At 46.9% G+C, this 23295-nt stretch overlaps 1 protein-coding gene across 1 annotated transcript in view; it reads right to left on the reverse strand.

The window, feature by feature from the left end:
* The window catches only part of LOC142078246 (uncharacterized), a 106512-nt gene that overhangs the window by 64528 nt on the left and 18689 nt on the right, over positions 1–23295 (reverse strand). The window contains exons 16-38 of the mRNA XM_075140705.1: positions 23064–23213; positions 22230–22367; positions 21645–21791; positions 20581–20700; positions 17291–17437; positions 16946–17149; positions 16469–16608; positions 15205–15328; positions 13746–13889; positions 13240–13433; positions 12619–12750; positions 11318–11392; positions 10954–11034; positions 10834–10860; positions 8557–8601; positions 7758–7826; positions 7555–7641; positions 6846–6872; positions 6627–6680; positions 4429–4500; positions 3785–3844; positions 3567–3602; positions 148–183 (exon numbers count right to left, since the gene is read on the reverse strand). Of these exons, the coding sequence (XP_074996806.1) occupies positions 148–183; positions 3567–3602; positions 3785–3844; positions 4429–4500; positions 6627–6680; positions 6846–6872; positions 7555–7641; positions 7758–7826; positions 8557–8601; positions 10834–10860; positions 10954–11034; positions 11318–11392; positions 12619–12750; positions 13240–13433; positions 13746–13889; positions 15205–15328; positions 16469–16608; positions 16946–17149; positions 17291–17437; positions 20581–20700; positions 21645–21791; positions 22230–22367; positions 23064–23213 (2309 nt within the window). The remainder of the gene's footprint in view (positions 1–147; positions 184–3566; positions 3603–3784; positions 3845–4428; positions 4501–6626; positions 6681–6845; positions 6873–7554; positions 7642–7757; positions 7827–8556; positions 8602–10833; positions 10861–10953; positions 11035–11317; positions 11393–12618; positions 12751–13239; positions 13434–13745; positions 13890–15204; positions 15329–16468; positions 16609–16945; positions 17150–17290; positions 17438–20580; positions 20701–21644; positions 21792–22229; positions 22368–23063; positions 23214–23295) is intronic.

The raw sequence follows: 23295 nt of genomic DNA on the forward strand, positions 1-23295 counted from the left end.
ATCCCTGCTGGCTTCATCTCTGCGTAAGCCCCCCCCAAACACACTCAACTGCGCCTGCAAGAGCTGCACACATGGAACAAGCTAGGGAAAGTCAGGAAACCTTCACTGAGCTAGTCAAACATGTTGTTTTCTTACTGTTTGACTTACTTGGTCTCCCTTCTGCCCTGGAGGTCCTGGGAGTCCCTGGAAGACATCAAAAGAGAATTTCCACCAGACTGAAAACAGATTCAGCACTTTCGGTCCCTGCTGTAGTGAGAAGCTCCCAGCTAGAGGGAGGGATGGAGGGAGGAAGCTCTTCAGCCCAATTTTTCACTAACTACAAGACAGCTCTGCCAGACGGCTATAAGGGCTCTCGGGTGAGAGATGGAAATCCCCATGCCCATCTCTAGCACACCTGGTTGCCATCTACCAGGAGACCAAGCACAGAGCAGCAAGCTCTCATCCCAGGTAAAGCTATCAGAGATGGGCCTTTGCAAGCAAAAAAAGACAGCCATGAGATGCATGGGAGCTACCAGACCAGGTCAGTGTTTTGCCTAACCCAGCCCCAGGACTCTGCTCAGGGCTGGAAGCTGCAAGTACACGTACCCGCTGTGCTTGCAGGGCCTTGCTCCTGCAAGGTGCACTGGCTCGAGGAGGCCTGACAGCCTAATTCCGTTTTTCACTACTGTAGCTATTCTTAGGAAAAAATGCTGCCGTCTCTTTTGATCTTTGAGGTTATAATCAAATGTACGTGCAGAACAAGGGCAGCCGAGGGAGCTGTAAAAACAGCAAACCTGAAATATGGCTTAATAAAAGCAACCAGTGAATACTCAGTATGGGCTGGCAAAGAATATTCAAGGTTTGTTCGTCAGTGTTTGCTAGCCGCAGACTGTCCCGGGGATTTACCCTGGTCTATCCCATGCACGAGAGCTCCTTCAGCAGCAGTGAGCTCCTGAACCTCGTGGTTACGTGGCATGTAGCTACGTGGCCCAGTTACATCTGACCAGACTGGGAGAAGCCTGTGGGGTGGACGTCAAATTCCCTCCCTCTGGATCTCCAACCAGATACCTCAACTGCTCTGCCCTGAGCCTGAAAACAGAGCCAATGCTTCTTCCCCTCCTACTCTGTGCTCCAGGGCTGGCCAGCCTCACCTTTTCCCCTTTAACACCACCTTGCCCTTTGTTACCCTGGAAAACAGAAGATGCTGTAGTTAAGGCAAGGCTGCACTGGCAGAGCAGGATGAGCCTGGAGGCTCGCTCGCTGCAGAAGAGCATGCTGGGCATCTTCCCTCCACTGGAGATTATGAAAGCAGGGGGAAAAGCAAATAAAAAAATAAAGGAAGAAATTAAGATTTTTACATATATGTCATATATATAGTATATAGCATATGTTATATATATAGTCCATGCATTTATGTATTTTATATTGCATATTAATTACCTGTATAGTATCTATAATATATTAAGATATCTTGTATAATCAAACATATTACTATTATACTTTATATATAATGCCTAATATTAAATTGCATGCATATTATAATAGATAGTTACTATATAGTTATATCATAATCTATATGATATACATATATTACTACATGTATATATGGTCTATCCTGAGCTTGATCAGACTGTTTCCTCCCAAGATGAGACAGGCTCTTGGAAAAGTTGAGAGTTTACAGCATAGATAAAGTGCAGGTCTGGGGTTGCGGGGTGGGTCCAGGCTTAGCTCCGAGGCTGAGCATAACCAAGAGGAGCAAGGTGAGATGTTGGTCCAGGGCTCAATTACTGTGGGTTCTATATTTACATATTGTTTTTTATCTTAATCTTTAAAACGTCATTCTGATTCGATGAATTTAGAGGCACACCCTTGGCCCAATCAGTTCTTCTTCCCCAGGTGGTCCTGGTTCACCCTAAATGAAAATAAGCAGCTGTGATTGCCTCCTGCACCTTCTGCTGTTAACTCAGAAAGAGCTCATGAGCAACGTCAACAGTTACCTCACCAGTGAGCACCCTGCCAAATTTTGCTCTTTCTCCCCATTGCTTTGCATGGGCAGTCCATGAAACACCCAGCCACAGACCTGTGTTTGTGTGGATCAGGACTGGGCAATTCAAGGAGGTCTTTGCTCTTGCGAAGAGCAAGACATGAGCAGCAAACTGGCCGTTAGCACTCACAAAGACTTTACAGGTTTAAGATCCTCTTCTATTTTATGAAATAAAAAAGCACCACTGCAAAGGGAAGAAAACCACTTTGTTTCGGGCTGAATGAAACATTTCCTTCGATATTGTTTTTTCCTGCATTTTCCACCTCTCTTGGAAGTATGAAAATAATTTATTTTGGGGTCAACATGGACATTTTTTGAGCTTAACAGATATGAAATAAATCAGTGACTCAGATCCATTTGGCCATCAGCAGTAACTCAAAAAGTATATCCTGAGTTACCTGGAGAAGGGGGTGTCCAGAGAGCCATACAACCCAATCCTAAGTGGTTGCTCCTCCAAGAGCCGTAACAACCTGGGACCATGCAGAGTTGCCTTACGTACCACCTAAACCCACGCCTGGCACTCCCCATACCGGGAAAATTCAGACTTCCTGAGTCTTTCTCCAGGGTCAAACTTCAACACGAGCTCAAGCCAGGTGCTTCAGGAAGAGGCAAACATCCACTCAAACCTGAATTGAGAGGTATTTCTCCTGGCTCGGGAGAAAGTCTTCTTCCTCCTACAGCAATTGTCCCTGTACATGCCAAGAGCAGCTCATTCCTCCTGCACCTGCGGCTTTCCAGGTATTTTGTCACATGGAGAAGCCCTGGAGTTGAACTATGACATCTCCATGAGTAGTAAGAGCTGGGAGGTAGGCAGCAGTCTGCAAGAAAATCTTCCTGTCTGCCATGAATCCCTTCCTGACCAGTCCTTGCCATGCATCATCTTCCCTGGGTTCATGGCAGAGTTGCCAGATTTGCACTGGAGCTACATTTGTCTGGTCCCTTTCCTCTGGCAGCACCAGATTTGGCAACACCAACATCTTTCCTCCCTATGACCCCAAAATCTTTCCTCCCCATGACCCCAGGCTCTTAAGCAAGGTGAGAGAATTGGTCAAGTCAAAGTTTCCTTTTCCCCCAACAGTTGGAAAAAGATGAGCGCTTCCAGAAGAAAACTCAAACTTCAGGATGAGCTGTATCACTTCTCACAGGGCTGGTCTTTCTCCACTGGAAATGTGGGAATGAATCTGGGCCTGGATGGTTCAGAGGAAGGTGTCCAAAATGCAGATGTGAGACAATCTGGTCCATACATCTTCCTCCCAAAACACATTTAACGTGAACTACTACAGTTCTGCAGAGTCTCACTGGCCACAAAAATGCCATTTATTATTTTATTAAAATATCACATCTTGCTACCAGGTCTCTGCAGCACCCTGCAACAATGGCTTCCACAGGCCAGTGACTGCTGATGCTTAAAATTATTCCCTTTCATTGATTTTGAGTAAGGAGTCAACATTCCCACAGCCGATGATGATTGCTAGAGCTAGATGCTTTCCTTGGCACCTGAGTACCAGGCACAGGGATTCAGGTTCAGCACTTCAGTACCCACCTTTGGTCCTGGTAATCCTGGAGGTCCCATCACTCCCTGAAAAAACAGAAGAAACAGTGAAAGCTCAGTCTTCCCTTCTCTGACCCTTTCCATTTGTAACCACAGGATGCGCCCTCCAAGGAAAACCTAGAAAAGAAGTATTGGAGGAGACTTCAGAGACACTGAGCCCTCCAAGGGGTCTTCAGCTGCAAATCTCACTGAAAAAATTGCCAACCCACCTGCTCTCCTTCTTCCCCCTTCGGGCCAACAGTGCCAGGAATGCCAGTTCCTGCCATCCCCTGCAAGGTAAGCACAGCATTGCACTCAAAAAGGCCGATCCCCAAAATTGCAGAGCATGATACGTCCTACCCAGATATCTGCTTCAGAGCTCTGCTCTTAGCTATCCTGCAAAGCAGGAGGGGAAAAATTTGGTCTCTAACCATTTGGCTAAGACATATGTCTAGCCAGCAACCTTCAGGGAGGTGCAAACAGTGACTTGGAGGAGAGAATTAAAAACAGGGGTCTATGGGTGGTTTAAGTGACCATTTGAAGCAGGGTGGGGGATTCAGCGAAGTAGCCCCAACCAGGGCGTGGGCTGTGTTTGGGAGAAAACACTGCTCCTGACAGCAGGAACTGCAGAGGTCTTCCACTGGGTAGAAATACAAGGACTATGAGCAAAACAAGGGCTGGGATGGAGATGGAGCATCTACTCTACCATGCACAAACTCAGACCTGTACAAGCAGGGAGTGGAGGGGAATGGGGGAAAATCCCAACGTGCCGCCACTTTATTTGCACTCTCTACTCTGCTATTACTTTGTCTCGGCTATTCTCAGCTCCCCCTTGGGCTGATGGATCCCGTAAGCTTCTGATATGAGTAATGACCTTTTCTCCCCTTGGTCCAGGCAGTCCAGGAACACCATCTAGCCCTACAGGGCCTGGCAAGCCGGGTTTCCCCTGAAAAGGAAGATACATCATCAAATCTTTTTCTTCTAAACTGTTTGTTACCAATCATACTAAAGAAAAGGTTTAAGTTTAAGTCTGCAGAAACACAAGCAGAGAAATACGTATCCCGGTGTGCCCAGTTCCTTTGCTACTGAGGATTTCCAGAGATGTTTGTGTATTCCCAAGTTTCCTTTTCCCCCACAAATAAGCTATGGATCACTGGCTTTACTCAGTAAGGGAAAATAAAGATGTGTTTGCTTGTTACATGGGAAGACAGAGGCTGGGTACCCATGTTGATTTGGCAGTGGCTGCCTTCTCCAGTGGCTCTTCATGGCTGTGTTGCTGTAAGTGTGACCATAGTAATGCTGCTGGTGTAGAAATGGTGAAGACTGACGTATGGAAATGACTGGTCTATAGAATATAGCTCTGCACTATGGCAAAGGTAACAAAAAAAGCACCCATATATACTAATGGACAATAATAGGCACCTTGGGAAGGATGCAACAACAGGACATACACATAGTCCCTGAGTAATCTTTCAGATTTGCGTCATTTGTAATGCAGGGACTTCCCAAACCAAACATGGTTTCTTTTATTCTTAGTAGTCCTCCATGGACTTTTTTTCTTCTCTTATGTCCCCTTGAAGTCAAACTTCCTACACCCCAAACATCCTTGTGGGAATTCTGAGAAGAACCACCTCCTTTTGTTTGTCTTGAATATGATGCCAGCTCAATCCGTTTGCTGTCCCACACTTTTGATCCACGTTCTTGCCTTCCTCTGGACCTGCCCCAGTTCTTCTCCCTCCTCCTGAGACCAGGGGGTGGGATGTAGAATCACAGAATCATTAAGGTCAGAAAAGACCTCTAAGATCATCGAGTCCAACCGTCAACCCAACACCACCATGCCCACTACACCATGTCCCTAAGCGCCTCATCTACACATCTTTTAAATACTTCCAGGGATGGGGACTCAACCACTTCCCTGGGCAGCCTGTTCCAAGGCCTGACCACTCTTTCAGTAAAGAAATTTCTCCTAATGTCCAATCTAAACCCCCCCTGGTGCAACTTGAGGCCATTTCCTCTCGTCCTATTGCTTGTTACTTGGGAGAAGAGACCAACCCCCACCTCGCTACAGCCTCCTTTCAGGTAGTTGTAGAGCGCGATGAGGTCTCCCCTCAGCCTCCTCTTCTCCAGACTAAACACCCCCAGTTCCCTCAGCTGCTCCCCATCAGACTTGTGCTCCAGGCCCTTCACCAGCTTCGTTGCCCTCCTCTGGACACGCTCCAGCACCTCCATGTCCTTCTTGTCGTGAGGGGCCCAAAACTGAACACAGGATTCGAGGTGCGGCCTCACCAGTGCCGAGTACAGGGGCACGATCACCTCCCTGCTCCTGCTGACCACACTATTTCTGATACAGGCCAGGATGCCGTTGGCCTTCTTGGCCACCTGGGCACACTGCCGGCTCATGTTCAGCCGGCTGTCAACCAGCACCCCAGGTCCTTTTCCTCTGGGCAGCTTTCCAGCCACTCTTCCCCAAGCCTGTAGCGTTGCCTGGGGTAGGAGCATGTAGGAAGGAGCAGGGTTACACTCAGCTGCTCCATGGGTGGTGGAGACAGTGGGGGCTCAAGGGTGAATCACTGTCGTTTTGGAGTAGCCTTCATCAGGTGACATTTTTTATCATCTGCCAACATGACTGACTACATCACAGAGTTTAGCATCATGGTGAGCAGAGTGTTGGATGCACTTCTCACAGCTTTGCTCTGTGCCGTGAGGAACACTATGTCCTTGCTTTTGGCAAAACGAAAGGCTGTTATCTCATGTCTTTACTGGGTTTCTAACATTTCCCTTTTGGCAATTCCTGAGTGACGGGTCAACAGGATGAAGCTGACAAAGTGAGAAATGCTTAATTGGCCCTCCTTAATCTGCCAGCCCTCATCAGCGGAGTGAAACATCCCAAAGTGGCAACTGATGAGAACTGGCAGTAGACATTGTCCCTTGTTGTAGGCGATTGTACGCCCCAGAGGTGTTTGTGAGGTGGTTGTACACCCCCGGTGGCAGAGGGCATCCCAAGGCCAACAGCCCTTTCCCACTGTGGCTGGCAGCTCTCCCTTAGCAACTGGCCATCGGTGGACCACTCACCGGCTCTCCCACGCCTCCTCTGTCACCCTTGAGGCCATTCCTCCCGCGAGGGCCCTGCACGAAGCACAGGACAATCTTACTGTGTGTCCCAGCAGTCCTTTTGGGTCTTGATGGACATCTGGTAAGTATGGAAACCAGAGCCTATTGGGCAGCTTAGAAATAATAATAAAAAAGGCTTCTCATCACATGCAAAAGTGAAAGCCAATCTCAAGTACTTACCCTGATACCTGAATCCCCTGGTTCGCCCTGAAACACAAAAGACAAGGAGAATTACCATGGGGTGGTAATTTAGAGAGGGGGTCCTCTCTGAACCTAGTCCCAGCAAAAAGCTCCTGCAGGCTGACAAGCCCAGAGACCAAAACTCCCACCCCCCAAGGGAACACAGAACTTTAGTAGAGGTGTCTGCTATCTTGCATGCTCCAGACACCTCAACCTGCAAAATCTGATGACAACCCTCCCTTAGGGTAGAGGAGGAGAGTTTAGGTCTCTTGATCTCTGCTGAGACTTTTTGGCCCATCCTCAGTGCAAGGAGACATTTGGTGACGACCATCAGTCCAGTTTTGGCTGTGCACAGCGCAAGTGACCCTGGGTATTTCACTCCAGCCACCAAACAACCTTCCTAGGCATCTGGAGCTGGAAAAGTCTTAGTGGCCACTGAATTTGACCCTGTGTCAGACAAAGCTGACTGTAACTTTTTCAAGCTCCATCATCGATTCCCACTGTGTTGGACAGCAGGGCCCTGATGATGGGAACGTTTTGCAGAGTTCCTCCTTTTATTCCTCAATGGGAGAATCCCATGATGGAGAGAAGAAATGTGTGTTCCCACGGCCCTTGAATGAACAGAGTATCCAGGGACCCTGGACTATGCCGGGTCTCCTCTTTCTGTGGTGCAACATCACAGAACCATGCTTCAAATCATCATGCTCACCTTGATGGAGATCCCTGGTGGCCCCTGTGGCCCTGGTAGTCCTGGTGGTCCTGCTACCCCAGGAACACCTGGCTGCCCTTTCTGTCCCTGCAACAACGAAAACCAGGAGAGGGAGGGACGTGGGCTCTCTCCCAGCTCCCTTCACTTCTCTGCCAGCCCTTGAGGGGCTGGAGGGTCCACCACACCTGGGGTGTGATACTCACAGGGGGGCCAGGCTGCCCATTTCGGCCAGGAATCACCTCCACTCCTCCCAGGACATAGCCTGGTTCGCCCTGCACACAAGGGGTGGAAGACACGTGCTTGGCTGCGTTGGGAGGTCCAGGTGCAATAAGGCAGTTTCATAATTTAGGGGGTAATTTCATGGTCAGTGTAAGTGACTTCAGAACGAAACAGCCCCTCCCTACGCTGCAAACCCAAACGATCTGCTTGCAGCAACTCTTCTGCAGAGATACCAGAAACCACATGGCCATGACATGAGCTCTGCTTACTGGCATGGCAGAAAATTAATCCCAGGGGAAAAAAGGAGGTTGGCTTTCACTCCCTGATCTGTAGCTATACAGACAGCTCAGGTGGATGCAAGGAAGGAGGAGGAATGTGCATTGAGGGATGGGGGAAGGACAGGACAATTGCTTCTGGGATCTGCCCACAACTGATCTTGAAGCCTTACCTTTTTGTGTCCTAAATGTAGGCAAAGAGGCTTGTTCATAGTGGAAACTCAGAAGGGCAGAATGACCCAACCAAGCAATACCTCCTTCTGCAAATAACCAACTGAAATGTGCCAAGGGCCTGTGAGAAGGACTGAGCACTTTTCTCCATAAAGACCTTAGATTCCTCCTAGCAAAGCTGAAGGAAACTCCCCAAGCTGAAGACTAGCAGTGTAGGGCTAGTTGCATATAGCTCAGAAGGTCATATTCACCAAAGGTCACTGTACAAATACTTAGACATTAGAGATCAGAGCAATACAATAGTTTTTGCCCAATGAAAGCCAGGAATGAAACTCACTCTGTCTCCTTTTGGCCCAACTGCTCCGGGATAGCCAGGAGATCCCTGGAATTAAAAATAAATCCTGCAGCATTAAACAGCAAAGCACCCGCAAGACCATCATTGTGGGATGTTCAAGTTACAGACGTGTGTTTAATAAAATTTGATTCGCTTTTAAAGTGGTCATGAAAATAGGTTCCTAGAAGTGGATTTTGGTCCCAACGTTGATGAGAAATATGTATGTGTCACCCGTGGGTGTGTTATATGTCCCTTTCTAGTGATGGGTGCATGTAGGATGGACACCTAATGTAGTAACAGTGTAGTACATTCAAGCACTGTGGGAAGCTGTGAGGAATAAGGAGTTGCTGCTTATTTAACCCACCAAGAGAAGGTAAACGAGTCAGAAGGGGCTTTCAGTGGCTGCAGTGGTTTGTGTAGGACCACTGTGATCCATGCAAACCACGGCTCATGTACGTCACAACCCTTGTTTTAGGTGCTACCTCATCACAGACACCGGCAGTTTGATCCAGATGCCCAAACATGGGTGTCCTGGGATATCTGAGATATCCCCAGGCACCCAAGGCACAGGGCTGGTAGACATCACGCAGGATTTATGGGAGACCTGTGTGCTTCTGGAGCATCAGCTGGAGGATGGGTGGGATAGCAGGGCATCTCAAATGACATGAGAGGATTCTTTAAGCAACTGTATCGAGCCCAAAAGACGGAGTTAAGTTCAAAACAGTGCCACTGAAATCTTTCTGCACAAGAGCTTGCTGCTTACACCCCATTGCAGTCAACGGAGGTCAGGGGCTCAGTTGTTCCATTACACATGCACTGGCGTCTTGTGCCATTCGTCATGCTCTCTGATACCTGCCTGGCCTCCAGCTCTCACTTCAGAAGTGTTCATCAAGTCCCATATTTTATCAGCCCTGCATGGTTGCCTTGGAAATCCTAGGGCATCTCAAATGACCTGGGCAACCTGGTACCAGCCCCTTGTCAATATAACCCTCGGAGCCGAGGGTGATTTAGCTGGTCAAACACAGTTGTCTACTAATAGAGCCCTGGTAAAAGCAGGGGAGGGACACTTGTGACTGCTGTGCCATCACCAATGACATCAACAGCATGGAGCAATAAGTACAGCAAAACAAGGGCACGTGAGGTTTCGCTGGTCTAGCTAGACGCATGTTTTCCAAGCAATGCTATGGACTGTTGCGTGAACAATTTGTGTATGGGAAGTCTGTGAGCAAAAGATGCTGCTGGTGATTATGCAGTAGGACTGATATATGATAGAATCGTAGAATAGAATCATAGAATCATTTCGGTTGGAAAAGACCTCTAAGATCATCGAATCCAACTGTTAACTTAACACTGCCACATCCACCACTAAACCATGTCTAAACCACATCTACACGTCTTTTAAATACTTCCAGGGATGGGGACTCAACCACTTCCCTGGGCAGCCTGTTCCAAGGCTTGACCACGCTTTCAGTGAAGAAATTTTTCCTAATGTCCAATCTAAACCTCCCCTGGCGCAACTTGAGGCCGTTTCCTCTTGTCCTGTGGCTTGTTACTTGGGAGAAGGTGAAAAGACCTCTTTGGGGAAGAGACCAACCCCCACCTCACTAAAACCCCCTTTCAGGTAGTTGTAGAGCGCGATGAGGTCTCCCCTCAGCCTCCTCTTCTCCAGACTAAACAGTCCCAGTTCCCTCAGCCGCTCCCCATCAGACTTGTGCTCCAGGCCCTTCACCAGCTTCGTTGCCCTCCTCTGGACACGCTCCAGCACCTCAATGTCCTTCTTGTCGTGAGGGGCCCAAAACTGAACACAGGATTCGAGGTGCGACCTCACCAGTGCCCAGTACAGGGGCACGATTACCTCCCTACTCCTGCTGGCCACACTATTCCTAATACAGGCCAGGATGCCGTTGGCCTTCTTGGCCACCTGGGCACACTGCCGGCTCATGTTCAGCCGGCTGTCGACCAGCACCCCCAGGTCCTTTTCCGAATATATATGTATATATGACTGAAGGCAGAGTTCATAGTCCTTGGCCTTTTTCTGGACAGCTCTGGTTCATTGAGGGTTACTTGGCTAGAAATGTTGTATTGCATTATTTGCCAGATCTCTGAACAGAAGGAAACCAATCTGGAGCTATTCGGTGACAGCAATAGCCCCTCATGAAGGCAAAATGGGTCACTTGGTTCTCCTGTCCTGCTCAGCGCAACTGGCCTTCGAAAGGCTTGAAAAGCAAAGCTTTAGGGTCCCACTGTATTGATGATCTTTGCTGCATTCAAAATACTTACAATATCACCTTGGATGCCAGGGAGACCCTGCAAAACAGGAGAGAGAGAAAGATTTGAGAGCCATGCTCGCTTTTCTTTTAAATGGTACTTTGACACGGCTTGTTAAAAAACAATACTTACCATGAGTCCAGGGGGACCAGGAGGACCTGTCCGCCCCGGTCTGCCCGGCAGCCCAGGAATGCCGTCCTTCCCAGGTAGACCCTAAGTAAGTGGAAAGTAACAGCATGCAGGTTATGGTCCAGACCTGCAAACAGCTTCATGCAGCACTAGCCTTCTGTACCGCTTGAGGGAATCCCCAATTGCCAGCACACACACACGTGTCTGTTCCCTTTTGCCTGATTTTCAAAGCCAGCAGGGAGCAGGATATATCAAAACACCAACATAAAAGATCTAAAGATGATTCTTTGCTAGATCTCTTTCTTGGTTCTAATCATTTAGCTGCATATTAATTAATCAAGTGGATGGTTCATGCTGGTGGACTCACCCTCTCTCCTTTCTCGCCCTTTGTAGTAAAGCTGTATGGGTCATAGCCTCCATGAGCTGGTGAGCCCCTGAAGCTCTTGAAAGCAAAAGGAAAATAGAACAAATGATAATGAGATTATTATCTGCCAAAGAATGGCAAATAAACCCAAACCAGAGTGACCATGAAACGCAGACTAGCACAACTCTTGGCTTATGCAACAGAAGAAAGAAGCAAGGTTGACCATCCAGGAGACCTGTTCATATCCTTAGACTATTTAAAGCCCCTTGGAGGTCATGCATTATTTATCGCGTCTCCAGCTTCTGTCTTGACATTGGGAGAACAGGATGGAGAACACAGAGTTGTGAGAGGACAAAATGCAGTCAGGGAGCGTATCAATGCTTCATGAAGTCTTGGTCCATGTTACACCTATAATTCAGGATCTTCTTTTTGGCTCAGAGAGACTCTATTCTTGGTTACATATCTGCAAGACGTCAGGGTAGTGTCAATGCAATTCTTCTCCCCCATCGGAGAAACTGGAGTTTGGAAAGGAGTGGCAGAGAGGAAATAGTGGAAAGGAGTTTGGCAGAGATGAAATAAAAACCCTGATTCAACCATCCATGGACAACATTCACCTCACCTAATTTTAGACTGCCATAGCATAAACATCACCACCTGAGCTATTCTGCCAGTGTGGACACCTACCTATGAACTGAAGCATGACCAGACTTTGCTGACCACACTGACTAGCTGTCCACCAACTATTATGAAGACTCTCATTTCCTCCAGTGAAGCTAACATAGACTTTTCAGACTTGCTGGCTACAGCCACGTCAGTAAACTCACTAGACCAGCACATGGGCTCTGGGGCTGTCCTACTGTTCTTCATGTCCTCTGGCTTTCTCCTTGGTAGGAGGAGTGGGTAGATTTGCCTCCCAACATTTTTATTTCTGAAGTAAGGAGCAGTTGGCAGCTTGGTGGGCTGTTCAGTGGCTCACATGGAGTCTAGAGCTAAGTGAGATGCCACAGAACATCTGTGACACCTGCATGGGGCTGGCAGATATGAAGCAGGATCTATGGAAGACCTGCATTTCATTGGTTTGTTGGGAAGGAGCACACGAGGTTGCTGCATTTCCCATGCTGAAATGGCAGCTTCTAGGATGACCTCCCCAAACACGGACATGGTTTCCAAAGTTAAAGGTCTTGACACTGATATAACTCCACTGCACACCACACAGGTATGAGAAGCGACCTGATCAGAGCAGTGATCAATATGTTTCTTTGAAATATAATCCCCTGAACAGACACCAGTGAACTCATTCTCACCTTTAAACACCAAGGACCACAAGCCTCTTCTTCTTTTTGGGTATGTGGTTCAGCTGATGATGGATCAGGGATGTGTGGCTTGCTCTCTGTGTCATCAAATGGCAATTGCTTGTCAGCTTCTTGTCTGGCAACCTACGGCATGGAGTTTGGCTTAGATTAGTGATCCTCCAGGTTTTGGAACCAGACATCAAACACCAACCTTCAACAGGTCTCAAGAGGTCACTGCACTTTTATATCACCAATCTTTTCATTGAAACAGCCATAAAATATCGCTGTTGGAGATACTCTGCAGTTGAGCTCACATCCATACCAATGACCCATTGACCAGAGTTAGAAAAGGGCAATGAGTTTATCATACACGCAAATGCTTTGCCCCTGCAGTGGCCTTACACAACAAAACTTTCAAAGCTGTATTCTGGCTTCCCCAATTCCACTCCCTTGATTTCAAAGATTTTGTTCCTTATCTCTAGGGTTAGACAGTAAGTGAGGTCAGGATTGGACTCAGTGTCCTAAAAGTGTTCTGACTTGCTTTGAAACTTTGCTCGGGGAAGAAGATTGCCCTTGTGCATGACTCGTGCCGAGTAAGCTGGCTTATATTCAAAGGGCTGTGAAGCAGCTCACCTCCCCAGATGGTAGCTGGGCCCCTGAAGGCTGAGGGTCAGCAGAACAAATGACTTCTATCAGCTCTCGGAGGATCTGGGGAAAGTCGTCAAACGTGCTGACATAGAAAACGTTCTGGAGGTTCTGCTGCAGCAAGATGCTGTTGAGCTCGACGGGCTCAGCTCCTGAGACACCCACAGCAATGACACGGATCCCTGAAACACATCGCTCACTCAACGGAAGCAAAAATGTTTGAGATCAGAGTTTCCAAACACCTCATCACAATCTCCCTGTTAATAATCTCTGCTGGAATTAGGTACTCCAGTGGCCATGCGAGAACTCACCTAGAGCAGCGTGTGTGAGTTATAGCAAACCAAGACACTCAAGCTAGGAACAGAAAGAAGAAAGGATGAAGGAGTGAAGAAAGCCAACTCAAAGTGCACACATCACATAACGTACCACCCTCTACCCCCTGGAAATCCATGGGGAATCAAGGCCTCAGGAAAATGCAAAAGGGCAACTCTTACCCAAAGCATGGGCTACTCTGGATGGTGGCAACACATCATCCTGGGATCGCCCATCAGTCATGAGGACCAGGACATGAGGGAAATCTTGTCTCATCCCTCTGGAGGACTGAAATATCTCCTTCAGCATGTAGGCTAAACCACGACCTGGGCAAACATGGAGAGGGATGGTGTAAATCTGCCTGCTAGGTCTGCGGGTGGGGACTGTGGGTCTCCTTCCACAGATGGAGAAAAAAGGGCATTCGGTGTGGCACCATAAATGGATAGTAGCCCTAGCATGGGGCAACGTCTTTTGAGGAAAGAATCATAGAATCATAGAATCATTAAGGTTGGAAAAGACCTCTAAGATCATCGAGTCCAACCGTCAACCCAACGCTACCAAGGAAAGGAAAAAAAATACTTTCAGGAGATTTGAAGCATTTTCCTTGCATTTTAGGAAAAAAACCCACAGAATGCTCATTTCTAAACTTCTTTAGAAAGATCAGGAAAGTTTCACAAAGAACTCTCCCCCAAACTGAAATGGTTAAGAAGCCCCAAAACAGTATGGAAAGATTCCTATGAGGGGTAAAACGCCTCTATTGACACAACCTCCATAAAAAGGAAGATTAGAGGCAAGGTTACCTAGAAATTTGCAATCTGAGCAATTTCACCCCTGCTTTCCCTAACCAGTCCCATCAAAATTCTTGTATTTTGATCAGCCCCATTTTTCTGTGTTCTTGACCAATACCACTGAGCCAGGATGAGGTGTATAAGCCCTATATGGATGCCTCAAGGCTTCCCTTTATGTTGACTGATGGGAATACATTCAGGTGGGCCATTTAAAAAGGGTAAAGTTAAAACTAACTACCTTCAATTTAATATTACTGCTCATGTGCCTTCAGGGAACCAGGTATACCCACTGTTGTGCTGGGAACGAGTAGGTGGAAAGTGCTATCTGACTCTGAGTTTTTTAACTACATCAGAAAAGCGTCTGAATTTCCAAGACGCTGAGCAAATGAAGAGCTGTGTTATTTGTACAATGGAGGTGAACAAAGGACATTTACGTGACGACACACCATGAAAATAGGACGGGGCACATTGTTTTGTTGTTAGGGTAACAAGGCAATAATTGTTGCAATTTGCTGATTAAAATGTGCATACAGTGGGCAATAAGGATGCTTCAGCATTAACTATCCTTACCTAATGCTTATGGCTTTGTCTCCAAGCCAGGTATAAAAACTTCCTTCAAGTGCAGGCAAAGTTATAAAATAATGAAGAGAAACCCAGTAGTAAAACTAGGACATGGATAAAGGACACCAGGCTAGTTGGAAAGACCAGCCCTGGAAATAAAACTAAATTCAATCCTCTCTTCTCCAATTTTGAAGAACTTTGGGCCATAACTTTCTAACCAGGTAAATGGGTTCAAAACACTCTGTCTTGGTCCAGAAGGTCCACCCCAGGTGCGCGGCTCACCCATACACACCTGTTTTTGTGTTGCCTCCAGCATAGCGCAGTCCCTTGATGGCTTTCAGGGCGCTGTTGCGGTCCCGGTGCTGGTTGAAGTGGAAGGCTGCCCTGGGTTCCTCGCTGTATTGCGCAACAGCAACCTGCCAAAGAAAAAGGAGGTTAAAAAACGTGGAGGGCTTAGGCACGCAGCAAACGTGCCATCACTCGATAAACTGCCTTGAGTTAGATAATACAACTAGTTGCGGTGCAACGAGAGGGGAAAGAGATTGTGTTTCTTGCAGACTGAAAACAGGCACAAAAATGGCTGTCAGGTTGGCAGGCACATAGGGCACAATCCGTATGCTTAAACATGGGCAAGGTACTATTTCAGACTTTCTAGGGCATCAGAGATTTCTGCACAGGCTGGTGGAAACAGCACAGGACTGATGGAAGACCTGTGCACTTCAGGTAGCTCATGGTTGGGTGGGAGCATCTCCTGCTGCAGCAGCACCCATAGCAGCACCCATCCCTCCTGAATTAAACCCTTGATCTCCATCGAGTGCAAAAGGAGGCCAGCTACTCAGCTGAGACTATAGCCATCTAAATCAAAATGTCTTCGTTTCCCCAGAATTATTTGTTACCCCAGGGTAACTTCATCATGTGCCTACACCTTCAAGACTACCTGTAAGTAAAGAGCGCAAGAAGCTCCCCATTTCCTGATCAACTGAAAGTAAGCTATGCAGGTCTCCCTTTCAAAGAGCTATTCAGATATCACATTAATTAAACACAAATGACCCAAAATAAATTATCTACTGAGTCTTCCAGTTGGCTTTGCTGAGTTGTTACTTAACGCTGTAGGCTTCATTTGCCCTTGAGGTGTTTCACAGCATGGCCTGGGGATCTGGTCCTCTGCTTGTCTGGAGGATGCAGCTGCTGGTGCGTGCTGCATCTCCCATCTGGGCCCCCACCCACTAGCAGTCTGGATGTGGGCAGAAACGGGGTCCTAGAAGGGGACCCACATAACCTAGACAGTATTTCAGTAGGTCTGGGATTTGCTTTATTCCTGATGACTTGCTCTTGGAAAAATAACCAAGAAATGGAAATATATGCAAATGAGTAGGCTGAGATTTAGGAGACTTTTATGCGTGTCTTTGTTGGACACGCACATGTCTTTAGGCAAAGCACTTTGCTTTTCTGAGCCACACCGTGTGAGCGAGCAGACTGCTGTCATCGCAGGGGTGAGCAAAAGGTGAACACTTGGAAGGAAAACACCTTTAGGAAATAGAATAACAAAATCTTGCCTGTGTCCCTTCAGGCCCAATCTTAGGGAAATAGGAAATGATCCGGAAGAGGAAATCCTTCACTTTATTGAAATTGCTCTGGCCAATACTCGAGGACTCATCCACCAGGAACCCAATGTCTGCTTTGAACTTGCCACAGACTGCAGAGGGAAGAGAGGATCTCTGTAAGCTGGGGGGTCCTAAAGCAGAAGCGTGTTTCTTTGTGTTCAAAGCAACAAAACAAACCCAAGCGCAGCTCCCTCTTGCGATGCCAAGCGTCGGTGAGTGAGCGGGCAGCACCTTCACCCCACAGGGTAGCGCTGAGAGCTTCACTGCATTTTATGGAGTTTGTGTCTTCCCTTTCCCTGACATTGTCCGCTCTCACTACTCAAGGAATAAAGACTAGTTTTGGCTCCTGAGATCAGAGAAGACCATGGTCCCTGGGGGTTTTGACCTACTGCTACATCGTCATCAAATCACACATGGATACACACTCACTTGGCCCAGGGAGAGTTGTCAGCAGAGCAGACACTACAGTGGTCGATAATGGGGTCTCTGGGGCCAGTGGTAGCTTTGTGGTGGTGGTCAGTGGAAGAAGAGTGGTCCCCACATTGCTAGGAGATATGGATGGGGATCTCATCGTATCCAATTTTGCAGAAGTCACTGGAGCGACCGGCGCAAGTGAATCTCTGTGAGGTCCCACTGTAAGAGGCAAACAAAAAAAGGTGTCTGTTAAATCTCTTTTAGTTATGATGCCGCTACCTAGCAAAGCATCAGAAGGGTAGAGAAGCCAAGAAATTAGCCTCAGTAATAGTTACCTAGGAAAAACTCCAGCCTTCATACCTGTTTGCCCAAGGAGTGTTGTCTCTGGTCCCTCCGTATCTCCAAAGACTGGTCTTATAGAAAACAAATACATTTCTTTGGCGCTCAGTCCTGTCACTCGATATGATCTAGAAGCGGCTGATAACAGCTCCTGGGAAAGATCAGAAGCTGTGAAAAAGGAAGAAACATGCATTGACTGGGAGCCAGAGAGACTCAAAATAACTCCCATGTCTGAAGCATCCCATCTTCTAATGACACCACCTTTGGCCAAAGGAGCTTGGGGATGAGATGAGTCCTGGACTTCAGAGTGGAGGCTCTTGGTAAGATGTGATTGCAAACTGCAATGGTCAGGTCTTAAACCAGATGAAATAAGGTTGTTTGCATCTGACAAGGGAGTTCTTGAGTACAGGGAATTTGTACAAGTGTTTAGAGAGGGCATTTGGTCCAGGTGGTGTCCGAGGCTGAGCTCTGTGATAGACCAATGGTTTGCAGTGGTTAGCATGTATAGAAACAGGATTATTTTTTGTTAATGAATGGAAAGTTTGCTGAAAAGTAGAAACAAATTTACTTGAGAAATTTGGTCACATACGATAGATAGGTTTGATCTAAAATAGTGGTAGCAAAAATCTGTGAAAATGTCATAATAATGTTTTGACATTTTATAAGTGTCTTATTTTGGAAATACTGAATTATGAGTTTTGACGCTGTTCGAAGTGAAACATGCATCTTTTTATTCTGAAATAGCATTTTCCCTTTAAAAAAAAAAAGCTTAGTTTCTATGGAAAGCAATTAAATCGGTGTAAATAATCTGTTTCATTTTCATTAGATATTCTCAACTACCCCAAAAAAATTTTGGAAGGGAGGTTTTGCTCCTTTAAAAAAAAAAAAATCCCTCTTGCCATTTGTCTCAAACTCTTCTACTCCCCTCTCTTTGGGTAGGCAAGTCAAAATAATAATAATTGATTTAGATGCCATGCTACCTTGTCTGAAGAGATTCGCTGTAGGAAACACAAGCTGACAGCTCTGCTGAAACACAGACCTATGGCAGCCCACCACCCACCCTGCCTGCCTAGACCCCCAAATGGGCAAGTTTAGCTACTTTTCCTTTTGCAGCTCTGCCGTTGTGTAGCACTGCACCCCTTTGTTTCACATAACGGGTCTTCCACACAATGAGAAATAGTGTATGGTTACCACACTCGTACCCCGGGACAGAAAGAAGCCTTTGATGGTGGACTGAGGTGGGAGGTACCTGGATCATACCCAGGGAGGGATGCCCAGCACAAGATTGGCAAGCACATGCAGGAAGAAATCTGCAACCTTTGGAGAAGGAAGACGGTCTGTGCTGGGGACAATTTTCTACGAAGAATGAAGTTGATGTTTTGCAAGGGACAAGAGACTGTGAGGCTCAGGATCCAAATGCAAGATTAAATGAGCTTCTATTGATTAGGTGGATAAGAAAACCATGACTTTGGTGCTCCAAGAACAGTTAAGAGAAAGTAGAAAGAAGACTGAGGAGGGCAACGTCCGGCTGAACTTCTCCAAGGTCCTTCCTGTCGCATGGGAGAGGAAGGCTGGCTCTGGATGGAGCCCCACTGACACACATGGGTTTGGTTTTGTGTAGCACTGGACAGAGGAGGTCTACAGCTGGGATGACCTCAAGCTACGTAGAAGGGGACCCCATCTTTTATAGGGCAGGCTGGCTAGGGTCTGGGAGGAGGCCATTAACTGAGCTTAAAAGGGGGGCAAGGGAAATGGGTGATGAATGAGTTCTCATTCAGAAAAAAATCAAGTTGTGGAGCAGAAAATTAATCAAGGAACCAAGAGACAAAAAAAAAAAAAAAAGACAAAATTCTTAATTGCCTTTATACACTAATGCTGGCAGCCTGGATAATTAAACAAGAGAAATTGGAATTACTCACTTATGAGCATAAATTTGATCTCGTTGGTACTATTGAAATGTGGTGGCAAGATTCATCTGACTGGAATGTTAAATCAATAGTTATAAACCTCTTTCAGAAGGATCGATCGAGTGAGGGCACAGGGGGACTGTCAGACATGGTATTATCCCTTTCTGAGCCCCTGACAACTCTGAAACCAATGATTTTTGAATACTTACGGATCAATATTTTAACAGCATGGCATAGGAGGGGAACAGTTGCATTAGATCACTTAAATCACCCTAGAGAACCAAATGTTCGGTTCCTCGATCACTTATCCGTAATATGTAGAGCAAAAAAATGATGCTACCACAGGAGACTTCATCCTGAGTGACATATGCTGCAAGTCTTAAGCTGCCAATACTAAAATGTCCTTGGAATTAAAAAAAAATTAAAGCTGACGACCCGGTAACTCAAAAAGCACTGCAGGGAGCACAGGGGAATTGTGTCAGATCCGTTTTCTTTATTGACTTATGAAGATGAACTGATCCCTAGCAGAAAGTTAGTGGCTGAAGCAACAACGACAGGAAACTTGCTATATTCAAAGTGGTTTAAGCCCACTGCAGGAAAAAATAATATAGCTGATGCTTTAAAAGGGCAAACCCCGTAAGGCCAAATCAATTGGAAAAAGAAATACACACTAGAAATTGTGAGCAATTATTAAGAAAGTTTTAAAAGCTATTTACTATATAGCAAAACTTTTAAACAGATAACAATTAAGGTTGTATGGATGACAAAAAACCACCTTTTTTTTGGTTCACTGCAGCTATCCCTGATGGACAGGTAGTGACTCTAGAGGAAGAGACACTGGTAATGCCAACCAGCAGGTTTTTTTCTAAGCAATTTTCCCATCTCCTTTTTCTTCCCCTAAGGATTTTGCAATGGCCAAATGGGTCATCTTGTGAGCTTCCTCGGTGGGCCAGCTTCCATTTTTTTCCCTCTTTTTCACCCAAATGAAGAAGCTGAGATGAAGGGACATGACGTATGGAAGCCCCCAGGGTCAACCCTCTGTTCTCCTGCTAAACAAATGGTCCAGATGGGTTCAAAAGAAGGAACAGTGTTGGTGCCATCAGTGGCGGCATCATTTACCCCAGGTCAAACTGGGCATGACTTGGAGACACAAGTCATGACACTTGAAGGAAACAGCAGCCACTTAAGGCTGGTGGTGGAAAGAAATTTCCCCTTTAATACCTGCCACTTGCATCTTCTGCAGCATCATCCAGCTCTAAGACCAGGTACTGAATCAAACAGACCAGAGGGCAAGCCAGACATGTCCATGCTCCATCCTCAAATCCCCTTGGGTGATGGGGCAGCTCACACAGGAGGAGACCAAATTGCAAAGCCTCCTTCCTTCCCCAACCAAAAAAACATTACCTGAGGACAAGCGCCATGTTAACAGGTACGTGGATGCCCCAGGAACAGCTGTCCAAGTCAGCAAAACGCTGGTCTCTGCAGCCTCCTGCACTGTGAACTCAGTCACTTTGGGTAAATCCACTGTTGGAGAAGAAAGAAGCAAAGCTTAGGGTGGGTAGAAGCTACCACCGAGAGCTTGCCTGAGCTGAAAGGAAGCTGATGCATCCTTTGGGAGGCTCAAGTCCTGGCGCCACTGAAATCAAAGGCAAAAATAGAAATGATGAGCATGAAGCACATCTCTGCTATACTTGTCCGCAGCTCCAGCTGCTGGTGAATCTCTCAGATGATATCTACCCCTGGGTGCAAAAATGTGTGTGCTAGGAAACACACCTTAGCCTGCAAACAGCTTTGGAGACCTTCTGCCTCCTTAAATACCATGTTTCTGGTGAGAGGAAGGAGTCCTTGCAGCACTTTAGGGGTTTTCCAGAAAGCTGAATCAAATCAGATCCTCAGCTGGTGGGAATTGGTGGAATTTTAGCAAACAACTGTTGGCAGATCTTCAGCCTGGACTGCCGGGTGTTTCTCTAAACTAATTGTGAAATTTGAGCTGTTGAAATGGGCGATAAAGCTTTCGCCTGCTTGTTTGTGCCAGATGCTAGTGCTCCCTGAAGCCACAGCGCTGGCTCCACATCCCCGATCTTCTCCACCACTTGATCTCCAAATCTGCTTGTTCTGCAGCATCAGTCAAGTCGCATGATGCCACAACGTCATGAGTGATGTTTGCCTTTATCTACTGGAAATGGTCAAGATATTATAACTAAAGAGGTAATTCCAAGATAATGTGTCACAAAAATAGCATCTCACGGTGATTATTGGCAGGGGAAGACAGGCAAAGTCCCAACATTTCTCAGTAATAAGAAGAAAGGACCAATGCATGTTTTCTGCCATGCTGGCTGGTGGAACCTGAGAAGTAGTAAGGTGTCTAACAGCCAATATTGCTCTTTTTCCATCCTCACCTCCCATCAGAGCCCTTAATCCACTGATGTGGAGATGTTCTTGTCCTCACCCCATGGTTCTGTACTCACAAGTTTTGGCTGTGAGGAGTGTGGGGCTTCCCTCCCGTCCCCTGATCATTGCAGACATGCAGATGGTGTAGGTGGTGCTCTTCTTCAGTTTGGGGATCGTGAAGGAGACTGCCTCTGCTGCAACCACCTGGGAGGTTTCCAAGCCGCCTAAGAGGAGCCATTCAAAAAACCCCAGTGTTACATAGAAAGGGCAGGGTAATTGCTATCAACAATTATTGTTACAGCAGTTTCCTCCCACATATCTTAGGAGACCTTGCCAGGGAGGAGCGTTATGTGTTCATTTTGCATATGGGGAAACTGAGGCATGGGCAGGTGAGAGATCTGGTCACAAAAGCATCACTGCTGGAAGGCAACAACTTCTATGACTTCCCAAATCCCAGCTATGCCTATATCCAATGGATATCTTTGTTAGTGACTAAAACCTGGCTCAGTTACAGGGCTTCAACCTGCTCCCGTAGACATTACAGTCCCCATCTACCCCGATAATCCGTGGGAAAAGGAATGAGCTGAGCTAAGCTCCTGTTTTCTGGGGTTCCTTGTGCTCTGTCCTCATACCGCACCTCACTAGGAGAGCAGGATGCTTACCATTGAATGGCACCCAGGATATCTTATAATGAGTTACCCCAGGAAGCCTCCTCCAAGACAGCTTCAAACTATTTACGCCAGTGTCAGTAATCCTCAGGTCTTGAACGGTCTGGATGGGGTTGGAGTCTGCAAGAGACGCTGCAAAAATTACCCAGGATGAGATGCCTGAAGTAACAGCCCAAGTTACGCAGAGTTCATGGCTCTAAGCTATGGCACTGAAGAAAGGTTTGGGTATTTATGCAATATCTACTTTCCAGACATTATCCAGGGATGCCAGGCTGCATTTCCTAATGAATCCATGGAGAGGAGCACTGTGCAGTTAAGTTGAGGGATCTCACCCACATTTCTTACCGCTTGCACCAAACTCTGGTGACACAACACAGGGACATGAGGAAGAGGCCAAGAGAGGACAGATCATCCAGATGCACCTTCAAACTGCGGTTCAGATGAACTTAGGTGAAAAAGACACTGAAAGGACCCAGGACCCCAAGTTTGAAGAGGCAGAGCCACAAATCAAGGAACGGCAAATTTGAAGAGTGCATGCTGCTGAGCTGACCGTGAGTGGTACCTGCAGAGAGGCTCCTACCTTCCTGAGATGGCTGTGGATAAATAAGACTGGGGAGCGTTTTGATGCGTCCAGGGTTGCCTACCTATGCCAAGCCTGTTTCACGTGCCAGAAGGACATGTCCACTCCTACCCATGGGAACAGCCGTGGATTATTGCTACCAGCTACGACGGCTACTCATGTCACTCCACCACCAACGTGCAATACACAGGACCATGAATCTAGCCTTTGCTTCCCAACATAAAGAGGGTTGTTCCACCAGGACATACCTGTGTGGTGAGTCAGAGTCACCTCTGGCCCCTCGGTCTTGCTGAAGACAGCCCGAACACTGACTTTATACAGTGTGTCAGGCAGCAAGTGGTCAATCCGGTAAGCCAACACCCTACTGCCCAGGTACTGAGTCTTGGCAACCTGGTTTTCTGTAAAAAAAAGGGATACTTCAGAGCCTGTAGCTCACCAGTGAGGCTGGTGGCATCCCCTCCAAAGGAAATAGCCATTCCT

The sequence above is a fragment of the Calonectris borealis genome, chromosome 1, assembly GCF_964195595.1.
Source record: "Calonectris borealis chromosome 1, bCalBor7.hap1.2, whole genome shotgun sequence".
Lineage (NCBI taxonomy): Eukaryota > Metazoa > Chordata > Aves > Procellariiformes > Procellariidae > Calonectris > Calonectris borealis.